The following is a 14,833-nucleotide window of genomic DNA, read 5'->3' on the forward strand; positions in this document are numbered from 1 at the left end:
GACGATCTTTATCAGGTCGTTCTTGTCACCTTTTACCAAGAACTCATGTGTGGGTCAAATGCTGTTTAACATCACTCTCTAGTATTTCTGTCGAATTCAATGCGCGATTAAACGTCGATTTCTTTTTACGACGGGTGTAAATCGGAATCGAGATCGAGACAGGATTCACATTTGTTGTACCGAAGGCTCCCAGGTGTTCCCAATAGATGTGCGGTTTATCGCTGCGACAAAAGATTTACTGCGATTATTCCGTCCCACGTTGCATCCGTCATTGTCCGTTTTCGCTTTCAATGTGATTACTGCAAATTGATACAGCTGACGCTTCATATTGTTCACGCGTTTATTCAATCTCAAGACCATATATCTTCGTAAAAATGTAGTAAAACAGTTATATATGTTTGTATAAATAACGTACAAAATGATTTGAAAAATGCATGGAAATAAAATGAAATTACATAGAATGCTAATTCAATTTATTTCTCTTTTAAATATTAGAAATAATTGTATTACACATTTTACTATCGTTTATATAATGTTCACTTAAGAAGTTCTACGTTTCATTAAATGAGGCTCTAGTTTAAACTCACTAAAGTGCATTTACTGTTTAAAAGCATGCAAACCTACTTTAACTCCTATTAAAACAGTTATAATGATGATTATAATAGTTATGACAATAATTTTTTATCACCCAATCACTTGCAGTAACATAGATTAAACATTTACATGGATTAAAATATATAGAAAATTAGCAAATAAAATAAAAACTGGTAAAAATATTGGAATTTGTAATAATTAAAAGTTTAACTTAGACGCGACAGAGGCTCGTAGCATTTGCATAGATGTCGTTATTACGAATGATTAAAGAGAATAAACACGCGAACATACGTGTTCACGCAAAATAAATCGCAATAGATTGTAACAAGTTGCATGTGAGTTACGACGCGAGAAATAATAATCCGTCATTGAGATTCTATTTTCTGTAGAGAAGAATGCTAAGTGGTCTGCAAAAAACATCTTCGCATGCGGTGAACCTGCGTTTTTCTCTTACCTGCATCGTAAAACTGTCGTCAAGAAGTCAAAGAATGCTAATACGAATTATGCGCTAAATTACTGTTGCTTTTGCACTATGAAAGTAGGTCTTCGTTAGTTCTGTCTGAAATAAATATTTATTAAATTATAAAATACATATGTATATAAAAAATAAATATATAATATTTACAAAAATGTAAAAGCTTTACATACATATACGTGTACATACTTAAAGATAAACTTCTCAAAAGGAAGGGTTATCTCAAATATTGTTAAATTTTTAGTATCATAATGACTAAAGAATTACTGGAAATAACTAATTTATGATAAGAAATTATATCTTAATTGTATTATTTTTTTATAAAGCTTTTACACATCATATTATTACTTATTCATATCGAAATAATTTTGAACTATTCAAAATAATGAACGAGGACATTTTTCAAGATCTGGGGAATAAATTCATTACATTCGTATAGTCACGATTAATGTTTTATTGAATGCGTAGTTAGAATGTTTAGTATTTACATTGATTCCACGTATTCAGATAAATAACGTTGATGAGCGCGAGTCTACGGCCGCATCGCCATGTGTCATGCGTGCCGTGCATAAAACTCGATGTATGGCTAAAGACTGTGACCGCTCATTCCGCATTTCCCATCGCAGAAAAGTCGCGAAATCAGCTTTCGCGAGACATTCGCAAAACACCGATGGCCGCGGAAATGCGAGAATCTTTCCAAAGTACTTACACTCCTTCTCGTCACCTCTTTCTTTACCTTCATTATTTTATACTCCAAAATTTAGCGCTAAATGCTCGATGTCCGAAGGAAAAAATGTTTAAAGGAGATGTAAAGAAGATGTCTTTTAAGTATTTTCTAAACATCTTGTCTTCTGGGTTTTCGTTTTATTCGTTATCTTCACTATTTTAATGAAACGAGAAACAGAGCTTCGCTCGATGGGAAAAGTTCCTATCATCGGTAGAATAATGTACAAGTCCCGATTTCGTTAAAATAAGAAGGAGGTTTGTGTCTCGAAAGATCGGATCGCTCGCATCGCTCGCGTGACGCGCGCCGTTCGAGGACTTTCATCAATCTTGAGGACGTATGGAAGTGAGTACTTATACACTAGAAGAAGAACGGAAAAAAGAAGAACGGGCGAACAAGAGCAGAGAGCAAACGCTCGCCCTCTCGCGTTTGCCGTCTCCTCATTTCTCTTTTACGTTCACACGCGGACATTCGTTCAGCTGAATTTGCATTTATCATTTATTTAAACATAGGTGTACACCGCGCGAACAAACACAGTGAGAATACTTCAGTGTATATTCACCCGGAGAATCGCGAGGTGTGGAGAAAGAACTTTTTTTCCGCAGCTCAGTGACGCGGCGACGCGACGGCACTGCGGAGAGTCGACGGGAATTGAGGTAAGGCTTCTACAGCGCGCGGAAAGAACGTCGCTCATCCACCTCGGGTTCGCGTAATCAAGTTGTCGCGAGAAATCTGCTTGCCTTATCTTGTCGCGATTTCGAAGAAACATACACCACGGCTCGAAAGGAGATTTACTTAAACTCTCTGCCACTGACAAAAGATAACAAGATCACCTTAGGGCGGAATTTACACAGCCCTTGCACGTCTAAAATATATTTTTATCGTACGGCATACAATACCGATCAGTACAATATTTTGTTTACCTTTAAATCAACAACTTTTTCCTTTTATTATTTAATCCGTGTATATTTGTCTGTTTCAAATAGATTTGTTTTCCGTTGAATTTGATTTAGAAAATAAAAGAGGCTTCATGGTAGCAGACTAAGTGATTCGAGGAGTATACGACTCATCATTATTAATGGCTTTTCTCCTGCCATGCTGGTCACGACAAATAGAATTTTCGCAGCAACCCCTACGTTATGCAATAACGTATCGTATATACGGTGAGAGCTCGATCAAACGCTATCGAAAGGGATGTTTGGAACCAAACAGAGACATATGCAATCAATGATATGCGGCAAACGATAAGCGATACAAATCACTTTGGGGATTCGAAAATATGAATACCACGATTAATTGGAAGAACGATAAATCGAGCTCTCGCCGTGTACATTTGTCTGCACGTAATATATACGTGTATATATGTATATATGTAGAATGCACGTACGAAGAAAACGACTCACCGATCACGCACACCGAGAGATATCAACGAGGCCGCATATCGAGCGGAAAGGTCCCCATCGGGAAACAAATTTCCTGCGAGAAACCGAGTTTCCTGTCCAAACAAATCTAGGGTAGCCTTTCCGCTTACGCAGACATTTTCACCAATGCATATCTTATTACGTACCTTAGTACCATAGTTCCATAATCCTCTGGTCTCGTTGCGATTCACGTGGTTACCGTCCGAAGTAATTGGTAATTTTGTCGCAATAAAATTGTATTGCACAGCTTAGACAATAATAAAAAGACAACATATATTTCTAAAATAGAAATATATTCAAATAGAGATAAATTCATCACGTTTATCGTGACATATTTCATATTGTGTCCACTGTCCACACAGTGAGATTTAAATTTATTATTATTTCCGGACAATGTATCGGACAAAATTATTGATCTTTCACAATTCTCAAAACTTTCTTTGAAATATCGTTGTTTTGTACGACATTTGTCATCACAAAAGGATCTCCAAGTACAACAAAAGAAAAAAGAAATTGCGTTCGTATTTACACGCTGAAATCTTATTTCTCATCTTTATCGTGGACAGGAGAGCTTGGACTGTAACATCGCGTGCAACGAAACGCATAGATTACGCGCGAGAATTTAAGATTAAAACGTATCCTACGGTAAATCGCTAGCTCAATTCCAAAACGGAGTACAGTCGTCCCGGCAAGCACATTTACACGGCACTCGCGCGCGAGAACGGGCGAGAAAATGGAAGATAAGGTGCGAAGGATCGAAGAACGGCTTCACAGGTGTGCACCGTACCGAGACAAACGGACTCGCCGGCGACTCTCACTGTCCTTGAGCTACAGGACACCGCATCGGACGAGCACACATCGTGCACGCGCGTACCGCGGCTGTCAACCCCGAATAGCGTCTATCTAATATACGCAAAAGAGACACACGTAAGATAAACCGAGGTATCGTCGAGTTCGCGGATTGTAACACGCGCACAATCATCCCCGGCACCGGAGTTTCTTCCCGGATCGGAAATGAGCGGGGCTCGTGCCGTCACCGGGCGGCAGGACAACGACTTCGGGACCTCGTTTCCTCGCCGGACCCGCCGTCAAGCCGCGGGGGACACACGGACCGAAGGACGCCGCCGGGGCTGCGATAATTCACGTAGGGTAAAGGCTCGTGAAACTCGGTATCCTCCAGCTGACGGCCGCCAGAAGGGACACGAGAAAGTTGCTCGCCAAAATTGCCGGGCTGAGGTTCCTTCTGTCGCCCCCGTGCATCGCCGCCGGCTTCTCCTCCTCTGAAACGAGATTAGAAAGTTGCGTTTCATATGGCGGAAAAGGGAAGCGGGTAAAGTGGGCTGCTTAATTTTAGATTACTCGCTCATGGATGCCGAGGGATCTAGGATGGCAAGACGCTTTTGAAATAGAGCTACGACACATTTGCGTCTGCTTGTATCAATTATGGTCGCAGGCAAAATGTTCATCCTTTTTAGAGATGATTTATTAAGGAATGCGCTGAAAAGTTCGCGTGTTAATATAATCTTATTAACTATTTATTTTCGTTTCTGAAGTAATATTTGCTATATACGCGATTTAATATGTTATTATTCCTTAAAAGCGCATACCCCACGAGAAATTTGAATACTTCTTATGCAAATTGTTGTTCTTTCAACCGTAGTAACTTGACTTTAATAAAAAAAAATATGAGCTAACAGATCCCCTTTTATACATGTAAATTGTAGAAGTAACGTAGAAGTAATTGAAATAAAACCGGAATAAATCAGATTAATAACGAACAAAGAATGCAATTATCGTTGTTCTGTCTTTGTTATTTATTTATTAATAATAGAAAATATTTTAAAAACATACATGTGTAAACTACGAGCAAAAATGCACGTCTAAAGAAAAGCGTAGAAGGTATTCTTCTCATACGAAGCGGTAAAACCTTTCCCCGAGAGCAGAAACAGCATTTTAAATGATCTCAGGTCGACCGACGTTCCTAGTTGAGATATAAGATGAAACGCGGATCATTTCACATTTCTTCTTGTAGAAAATACCTCTCGGCAATCTGGTCACGTGCGTGACGCTCCCTGGTTGTCACGTGCTTCGGCATCAACGAAGGCAAACAGTGGATGAATATCTGTCGAACTTCTCGAGTTTTCCAAGGCAGTTCTCTCTTTTCACGCCGCCTCAAAATAAACTACTCTTTCGAATACTAAAATTTAATTATGAAAGACTTCAATAGATAGTGTCCATTTTTCGCTCCACACATGCTATAGTTCTTAACAAATTGCTAGACGTGATAAATCAGCGCAACGTGTTTTAAAAATATTTTATAAAATCTACAATATCTCACAGTATCTTTTAGTATGTACTTGAACTTTTACTCCGTTATTTACAAAAATAACATTCGCGTGTGCATTTATATATATATTCTAAAATTCGCAAATAATTAATCTAAATGTAATAGTAACGCTTTAAGATTGTCTGGGATAGAACTTTTCAAACTAGTTGCTGTATTTTTATACCTATAATATTGTTTCTCTTATTTTTTTTATAAGTACAGCGTGCTTGGGTAAACAAGACCGTAAAGTTTAACGCAAAGAGATTTAATACAATGTACACTAATGCCTAAGAGAAACTTTCGACGACTGGCGATGTCGAAGGCATGTCGCGGCACGAGCATGGAAAAAAGATTAAACTAAAATCGTGTGAGGGAGGAGGGTATCGCCTTGTGTAAGGAGAAAATAATAGATAAGTTTGATAATGCCCCACGGACACTATCGCGTTGTTACGTAGTTACTAAGCGCGTTAAAGTGTAAGTAAAGCCGGCCCGAAGTTATACACCGTACTTTCAAAAAATTGCGTTCGAACTTCGTCTTCGCGGAACAAACTCGGAGGGCTTCGTAAAAAGTTTCGTCGTTAGAGGGACGGTCGTACAATTTTCAAGCGCCTTTCTGTTATCGTAGGCGAGCTGTGTGAATGCGTCTACGAGAACTGCGAAATCCGATCGTAACGAGCTCCTTACGAGCCGTTTAATTGGTCGGCACTTACTCTAATGAATATTCAAGTTTCGTGGAAGTTACTCCCGCCGCGGCCGATCGGCGACTGATCTCTTCTTTCACAACGTAACCAGAGCGAGTCAATTACCGTGAATTCAGCCTACTGACACAATCCGCAAGCTGCTCGTACTGTAGAAACCTCGAATCTTTAGCGATCACATCGCTGTAATCCACGAATCAGCATTGCCGTACAATAGTAAATCCAGAGGAAAGTTAATAAAATTTAATTACCGGGTAACGTCAAAGATTCCCTCCTTGACGTGCACACATCAAGGATCGACATGTGATATTGCTTGAACCACGTAACATTTGCATTGTACGTTAAATATAACAGCAGATCATCTACTTTTGTATTTAGGTCCGCGCAAAATTTCCTCGCGAAATCAAGGTGGATCATTCGATAAATAATTCTGTATAACACTATTTTATTTAATGTTCCATTTTCTATGAACGTTCTTATGATAAAATTTCACGATGCATTTTGTTGGATTAAATTTCGCGTTCAAGAAATTTCCCTCAATTAACATCAAATCCAAAGTTAAATTCAGCTGAAACTAATGAGAATATGGCTTTGTGTTTCTCACCTTCGATCACGTGGACCATGACAGACGCCGCTTTGGCGTTGCTAGGTACGCACGTGTAGTTGCCGTCGTGCGTAAGCTTCGTTTTATTCACCGTCAGAATCGAGCCGCTCGACGTCAGCTTGACATCAACGCCGGGCTCCTCGTCGTAATTTATCATACGACCCTGACGATACCAGAAGACGTAAAGGGGCCTTTCCGTGGCCGCCATAAGTTGGCATTCCAAACGGAGGCTCGAGCCTTGCTTCACGTGCAGATCAGGCGCACCTGGTATTATCGAGTATGCCTCCGTAATCTTGAGACGAGCGAAGTTTCGCTGCACCGGGTGCGACGTCACCTGCAATCGTAATACAGCAATACCTTTAACTTTTCATAGTACGTAAGACACGAGTTCGAAAGAGTTGAAACATTTGTACCAGGGTGACAATCGGGAAATGCTTAAACTCGTCGTCAACCTATATAATTCTGTTTGCTGATGTAACGAGTTTTTTTTTAACATAAATTTATCTTCAAATTATCTAAGAAAAGCATAAAATTATATGCAAACACGATTATACATTGATAATATAGTAACGAGTGATTTTATATAAATTTAATATATTATGCGATATTATACAAAATAATATTACGAAAATTGAGATATCGTAACTTGAGCATTTTCCACACAACAATAGCCAATTTCAAATTATAACAAACCACATATATTATATTGTAATATATATTATAAATTGTATTCACATCGTCAAAGCTACGTTGATTGCTCTATATTAGAGAACCCTGCTGAAGCTAAAGCCGCGGCTAATCACCGCGACCTGAAACAGAGCTTGTGACCGACCGCTTTGGCATTTCAGCTGACATTTTATGCATGCGAAACCTTTAACGAAGTGTCACGAAATCATATATTAAAAATTATTCAATTTACCATTCATAGTTAAAACCGTTCGATAGCTATTTTATTCAATCGGTACTGAAAATTTAACTCATTTAATCTTGCATTTTAAAACAAAAACTCTTATCGGTCGATATAATTAATATGGTAGTAAATTGATATGTCCTCATTGTTACGAAAATAATCTAATGACTGAACTGCACAAAAATCGCATTTATATATGTATATACTCGTATTTCTATATTTTCTTTATTCTATCTTCTATATTCTATATTAAGATATAACTATTAATTGGCATTTACTTTATCCTTGATCGCGTGAAGCCAAATATCTTTTTTTCAGCTCTGTATAAATAAAATAACGAGATATTGAATTTACACGATCAAAGATAAGATATGCGAATTAAATGTTATATCTTAATGTTGGAATCTAAAAATACGAGTAAAAATACGCTAAATCAAGATTATAACATTGCAGTTAAATATTCTGAAAATTAAAAATATCACAATAAAAACTTTGCCAAATTACCTGACATTCATAGATTCCGGCATCGTCCAAAGTTACTGTACGTATTGTGAGTTGCCAATCGGTGCTTGAATGCCTGACGACAAATCTCTTGTCAATTGAGTGTGTGCTGGTACCGACTGTTAACAACTGTCTATCCCTGCGTCTCACCCACGTGATCTATAACAAAAAAAAAACAAGAAGCAATTAATACGTATAAGCTTTTAAATTAGTATAATTTTACAGGAATATTACAGGATCTTTTATTTTTATTAAAAAAACAATTATACGATTATAGTTGCAAGACTATATGCATAGGTATACATAATGTTTGAAAGCATTTAGGCTATTTACAGTAACAATATATGGAAACAAATATGTACGTCAGGCAATGAGAGAGAAACCTCGATGTACATCGAATATCAATTATCATGGCCATTAGAGCACCCTAATTTCAAGGTAATTTTCGTTCCCCAGAGAGCAGACCACAAAACTATGCTCAATAGCGAAATGCGAATAGCGGCTACATACCGTATTTTAATTATGTAGCGATACAATTAATTCTGCGCCATTTTTTAACACAACCGAAGAGAATCAATTTATTTAATTATTCACGTAAACCCAAAATCTGTTAAATCATATTGAAATATAAAAGAGTTGATTTGCGAACATATTATTATCTATAATTAAAACCATTTTAATCTTAATACGAGTGTTCTTAAGCATTGAAAAATTCCTTATCGAAAACTTTTTTCACAGGAAAAGAATATCTTAAAGAAAGCTCTTAAAATATTTTTTACGTTAATAATAAATTTTTCTCTCATTCAACATCTATCAATGTATGTATTATGAGGAACTACGTTTCTTGAACGTAACAACGAAGATGCCTGTTAATCAACAGCTCTCGGTGAAATTTAATTATTTCCAATTAGAAAGTTCCTCGTTACGAAGCCTCCTCCTAAATTTCGATCCGGTGGATCAGAGACGTCACGTTGCCAAACCAATCATTTTTTCTATCCGAATCCCCAGTCGGGACATACTCCATCGTAAACGTCTTAGTACTTCCAGGCAGAAACATAATTAAGCCGATTCCACGTAATACATCCCGGGGAAACCAATTCCCAAGGATATGACATTTCTGGTAACGCTAAACCCGGTAATCCCGAGTACTTGCTGTAATCCTGGATCTCACCACGAAAAGGACCTATCTACGGCGCACCGACGTGCACGGTGTGTATGTGTGCGCGCGCGTGTTTGCTTGCACGTCGCTAGTCTTTGACTGGTGAAAGTTATCGGGTAGTAGAGTTTGCTTCAATCGGCGCGAAGTTACGAGAACTTCGCCAGTGTCTACGCGAACAGTCGGAAGGACAAAGATCCCCCCCAATGTCCGTCTTTCGGTTTCAACTAATTCCAGATACGGTTATACACACACATACGGATTGTTAGGACGAACGATGTTTCTGTCTTGCTGCCGAGTACGTGAACTTCATTGCTTGAGATTACTTGCGTAGCCAATTAAAGGGGTTACTTAGAAACATTAAGAGGTCAAAGCAACCCAGTTGCGCTAAAACGACTAAAGCTTTCAAGCGAAACTAATGAACATTATGACATATGTATATTACACGTGGACATCCCCATCTAAATTATCCCAGGAATTACAAGTTGCGATACCCCTTCTAAATATTTTTAGCTTGAACGTACGAAAAGATACTGCGGTATATTCGCCTCAACAAGGGAAACTGTTGAAGTATGTGCGCGCAGCGGGCCTATTTGACTTTCCAGCGGAAAGGGTTAAAAGTTTGTACGAGGCGAGCGAGAAGCCGGGTGTAGGTCCGCCAAAGGATTAAAACCAATTAAAACTTGGAACGAAATGCAAATTGGAGTAGCATGTCCGATCCGTGTCGGGCCTCCTCCATACTTAATTTCCTCTTACGTTATCTTGCCTGACTCGATCATCATCATCAGTCTTGTTAGACGCGGGTTAGGTAACCGATGGCACCAGAATTCCCGCGGGAAGCTATTAAGCCGATGTAGGGATTGCTAGCCTAAGCGGGAAAGACTTTGTACAGCGGCAAGTAAATGGCATCTACACGCGCGGAAAGTGCATGGCACACACGCGGCACACAAGCCGAGAGCTGACACCGCGTGGGACGCTTAATTGGGAAATACCCCGATTACAGCATGCCAAGCTACCCATGCCGACACATTCTTTATTCCGTCGGCCGGGAATTGCCGTCTGCGATCGGAAATCTGTGCCGTTGCATACCAGACATCTCGCAAAAGCGAATAGCAGGAAGCGTGACGACAAAAACTGCGTTTAAACGCGCGATATTACAGAATCACGGTGCTTGAAGCGCGCGTTAAATCATAATGAAATAATAATTCGAAGAATTTCTATGAAAATGCTTGTTGCTCGATTAAAAAGAAAGGGGAATAATTTTTGCAGTGATAAGAATATTTCCACTCGCAATGAAGCCGCGGTAACGGCAGGAAGGAAATTAAAGGCCGTCCCGTTGCTATCGCTACTGCACTCTCGCGATCGCTTTCAACTCTTGCTCGATAGCAAGCATCGGGATTGCTACCGATAAGGAACACCGAAAGTTCATTCGTTTATCAAACGAACCATTTTAAAAGTATTCTTGTAATGAGAAAAGTTCCTCCACCTATCCGCCCCCGCGCGAAAATCAAGCCAACCGCTACACAGCCGCGCTCTATACGTGTCACAACCTCGGGAACTTAGAGCTACGTAGAGCGACGGTATTACTTACAAGATCGAAGAGAACTGGAGGTGAAACTCCTCTCTTGATATTAAAGATAACTTAGTTCTGGCAATTCACATATTATACCTTCCGTGGCGATTACTAATAGAAATAATACATTTCCTTTTTTTTAAATGTTACAATTTAATTTTATCAGTCGAATATTTTCATATAAAGATGATAAGAACATAAACTATCACTTGGAATAAAAATATTCGTAGAACATGTGTCTTCCTTTTTTGAATCAAGGTATTTAAATAATTTATATCAAACTTAAGTTATCAGAAGTACTGGACATTTCATTATAAAACACATACCAAGTCATTTACTTTCTTTGATTAACTTAATTTTTATCGCGAAGAGATGATGGGCATTTAAAGACAACTCTTGCATGATGAAGTTACTAGTTTACAACAAAAATTGATTTCCTTGTGAACTTGAAGTGACAGTGAATTTGCGCATTGATTATAGTTTAACAAGAGAGAACACACTATCGAGGTTTAGTTTGAAAACAATTATAATCGATATGTCGATTTTGATGTATTGAGATGTGAAAGTGTGTTATAGTCAATTGCTGTGCATCGCTCAATCACTGTATCTATTACTTTATTTAATCAAATATTGATGTTATGATTTTAGGAGTGATTGACGTTAGCCAATCACACAGAGAATTTCTGCGCACGATGCTTTCGATAACAATTTGAATCTAACACTTTGAACATTCAATCAAATAAAAATCTATTGATCTTGTGTCTATTGATTCAAATAAATAAGCGACATACATGCCGCACAATTTCGTTATTTCGAGTTTAATAAGAAATCGCAGCTATCACTAAATAATGTAATACGTATAATATATTTACGTTACATTAGCTTTGCAAATGGATATTCCATATGTATATTGATGTGAAAGCATTAAAACGCTTAATCTATTTTTCATCATTTCCGTGATATCGATCCCATCCGTACCATCCAATCTGATCTACCTGTTCGTGATTATCAATCGCGTTTCACCGCGATACATTTCATTCAGTTTGCACGTAGAAAGACTCTTTTGAAACGTATTTTCTCGATTCGGTGTAAAACAAATTATATCACACGCACGGGAATCGAGGCGAAGACCGAATGAAGCGGGAGCCGAAGTATCCGCAAAGCGGATACTTTGCGGTATCGAATCCTCCGGAAGAACGAGCTCTCGAATCCGCCCATTTCACTAATGGTATCTTGCCTCGAACCAGCAAAAAAAAACTCATGTTATCCCCGCAAAACGGGAAAAAAACACGTATAATTTCACAAACGATGAGGCGAGAACCTGTGTTCAGGTACTTTTAGAGGCGGGAATTTAATGTTTCAATATGTCTACGAAGGAATTCATCGCTCGAATCTTTTCATTTCCGGTAATTCCCCATTCCGCCGAACTCTCATTCGCTCCATCTACGTTCTCAAAGGGAGAGAGCGCCGCCGCACTCTATCCCTCGTATCTCACCACCCGGATATCCTCTATTATACCCTCGCCCGTCTTATCCCACGATTCATCGTAGCCGAAGACGTTCCTCGAGGAAGCACTCCACTTTGGAAGTAACCCATACGCATATTCATTTCTTCGTCGAGGATGATGTTGAGGAAGAGCACGCGGGTACAAAACGTCGACTCCTTCGTAACACTTGGACGGGTACCCGCACGCGTCCTTTACCGCCTAGCTGTTTGACATTTATCGCGTGATTTACCGTAGGTCAACGTTCTCTCCCTAGCGGCGTTTCCGAGTCGAGCAGGTAATCTTTCCGACGGTTTCCATTACAGATATACCACACGTTACGTTATCGCGCAACATTGACGCATTTCCTGGACGAGATAAGTGCATTACGCCCGATATGAGTATGTCTTGGCAGAATAAATTAATCGCATTATACGCACAGTCGCCATATAATGTTACGCGTCAAATTGAGAGCCAAACTCGTAGGATCGAGCGCTATGCTTTGCATAATTCGCGCTTGACTTCTCGAGCATGAATCGCGGCCCGCGGGGAATAATGATTAATTACCGCGCGGAAAGCATACTTAAGACGTCCGGCCTCCGCAGGTTCCATCCGGATCGCGAATCCTTCCGCGACGAAACAAATAGCCTATTGTGCTTCTCGAGCAGCCGGTACCATCGGGTGTAACTCGACTTCCCGAGTCTCAATTTACGTTAGAGCGAAAATTTCTCTGAATATATACGTCCGTACGAACTGCCGTAAAAAGAAACGTTTGATATCTCTCTCAGGAGTTTCTCCTGGATTTAAAATAACACCGGATACTTGAGAGAATACGGCGAATATAAGAAGCTGGGTACAAGAACGGCTTTGAATATTTCCGCCGCTCAACTTTTGCGCGAAACTTTTTCGGCGCATTCCGAAGGAAAGATAAATGATGTTTTAAACTGAAGAATCCCGGAGCTCTCGTTGATAAAACGCGAAAAGAAGTCTGCCGATAATTTACACGCGGTAATACGATATCTTATAAGTGGAAAATACGCGCAGGAATTTGTACTGATCGTACTGTGTCTCATCCTTAAAATAGTGGATATCGAAACGTGTGTAATAGAAGATTTTATGAGAAACTTCTTGCTATTAAAAAAATATTTTTAGAATGAAAACATTCAATGGAAGAATTCGTGCAATAAATCTAATGATATTACATATTATATTTCTTATTTATATCTATGGATTTGTATCTATAGATTTATCATTTATTTACATATCTAATGCTATTATCTCAAAGTAAAATATATTAATTTATAACGCATAATTAAAGAACCTATAATTAAGAAAATGTAATAATGATTCAGTGTGATAATTAGGTTAAATTGGAAGTAGATAATTAGACATGGTTCTCAATTCAGGAATCGATTCATCCTTTAAACTCAATTTACTAGTCATTATTATTATACATACCATATTTTAGTAAATAATACTTTAGTTTAAACAGATACCATTTATTCATCGTTTGAACAAATTTTACGACGCCTATATCTGGTTATCACTATATGAATACACGACATGTTACTTCGTCGCAGAAAGGATAAACTTCCGTACGACGGCAGTTACATAGACAAGATGTAATGCACTTTTTCCCCTCCCTTTCTTCAACCCCGCCCCTTTTGCCACCCGCGATAGCGAGGCACTTTTTATTTGTTTTGGCCTTAGCCGCGGCATAAAGAAGCCTTGGGGCAGCCTTATTTCTTGTTTCTGTATTTCTGTAGTACACAAGACGCGCATGAATTCATCTTTTATTCATGGTTGACGACGACGCGCGGGATTCGTCGAGGTTATATGCGGTTCGTGACAGGGAGTTTTGCATAAGTGGCCTTAGATTTTGCAACTTTTGTATCGTCCAGAACAAAAATCGCGCCAGCGAGCGATCGGTCCGATGCAGCGAAAAACGATAAATAAACATATCAATCTCTCAACTGTTATAGGAAAACATCTCAAGCTCACAGTTCTGATTTTCTGAAATTTTCATAAAATTAAAGCTACGGTTTTTTTTATTTAACTGTAAAATATGGTACTATTTATCAATATTTATTTATTGACAAAGCGAAGAGATTCTTAATTGAAAATGTCGACAGTTTTAATGAAGAGTACATCCGTAACGAGATTTAATTACTCTATCCAGGAATTTACCATTTATATATTTATTATAATTTATTACTTATATATTCATTTTAGATAAATTTATTTGGTTTATATTCATTATGGATAAATTTTGCTTTCAGTTACCTCTTCCGCAAAATCAACTTGCCTAACAAACAACAAATTATTTATTTCATATAAATAATAAGCACTAAATCAAGTTCAATTTGCT

At 38.5% G+C, this 14,833-nt stretch overlaps 1 protein-coding gene across 3 annotated transcripts in view; it reads right to left on the reverse strand.

The window, feature by feature from the left end:
• Positions 1-1,503: 1,503 nt before the first annotated feature.
• The window catches only part of LOC139812693 (zwei Ig domain protein zig-8), a 487,042-nt gene continuing 473,712 nt past the window's right edge, over positions 1,504-14,833 (reverse strand). For 2 of the 3 annotated variants that reach the window (XM_071777735.1, XM_071777738.1), the window contains 3 exons: positions 8,257-8,412; positions 6,843-7,176; positions 1,504-4,494 (listed from right to left, as the gene is read on the reverse strand). In XM_071777735.1, coding sequence (XP_071633836.1) covers positions 4,355-4,494; positions 6,843-7,176; positions 8,257-8,412 — 630 coding nt within the window. In that variant the 3' untranslated portion in view covers positions 1,504-4,354. The other variant, XM_071777736.1, reaches the window with a different exon arrangement.

The sequence above is a fragment of the Temnothorax longispinosus genome, chromosome 5, assembly GCF_030848805.1.
Source record: "Temnothorax longispinosus isolate EJ_2023e chromosome 5, Tlon_JGU_v1, whole genome shotgun sequence".
In the NCBI taxonomy this organism is placed as follows: domain Eukaryota; kingdom Metazoa; phylum Arthropoda; class Insecta; order Hymenoptera; family Formicidae; genus Temnothorax; species Temnothorax longispinosus.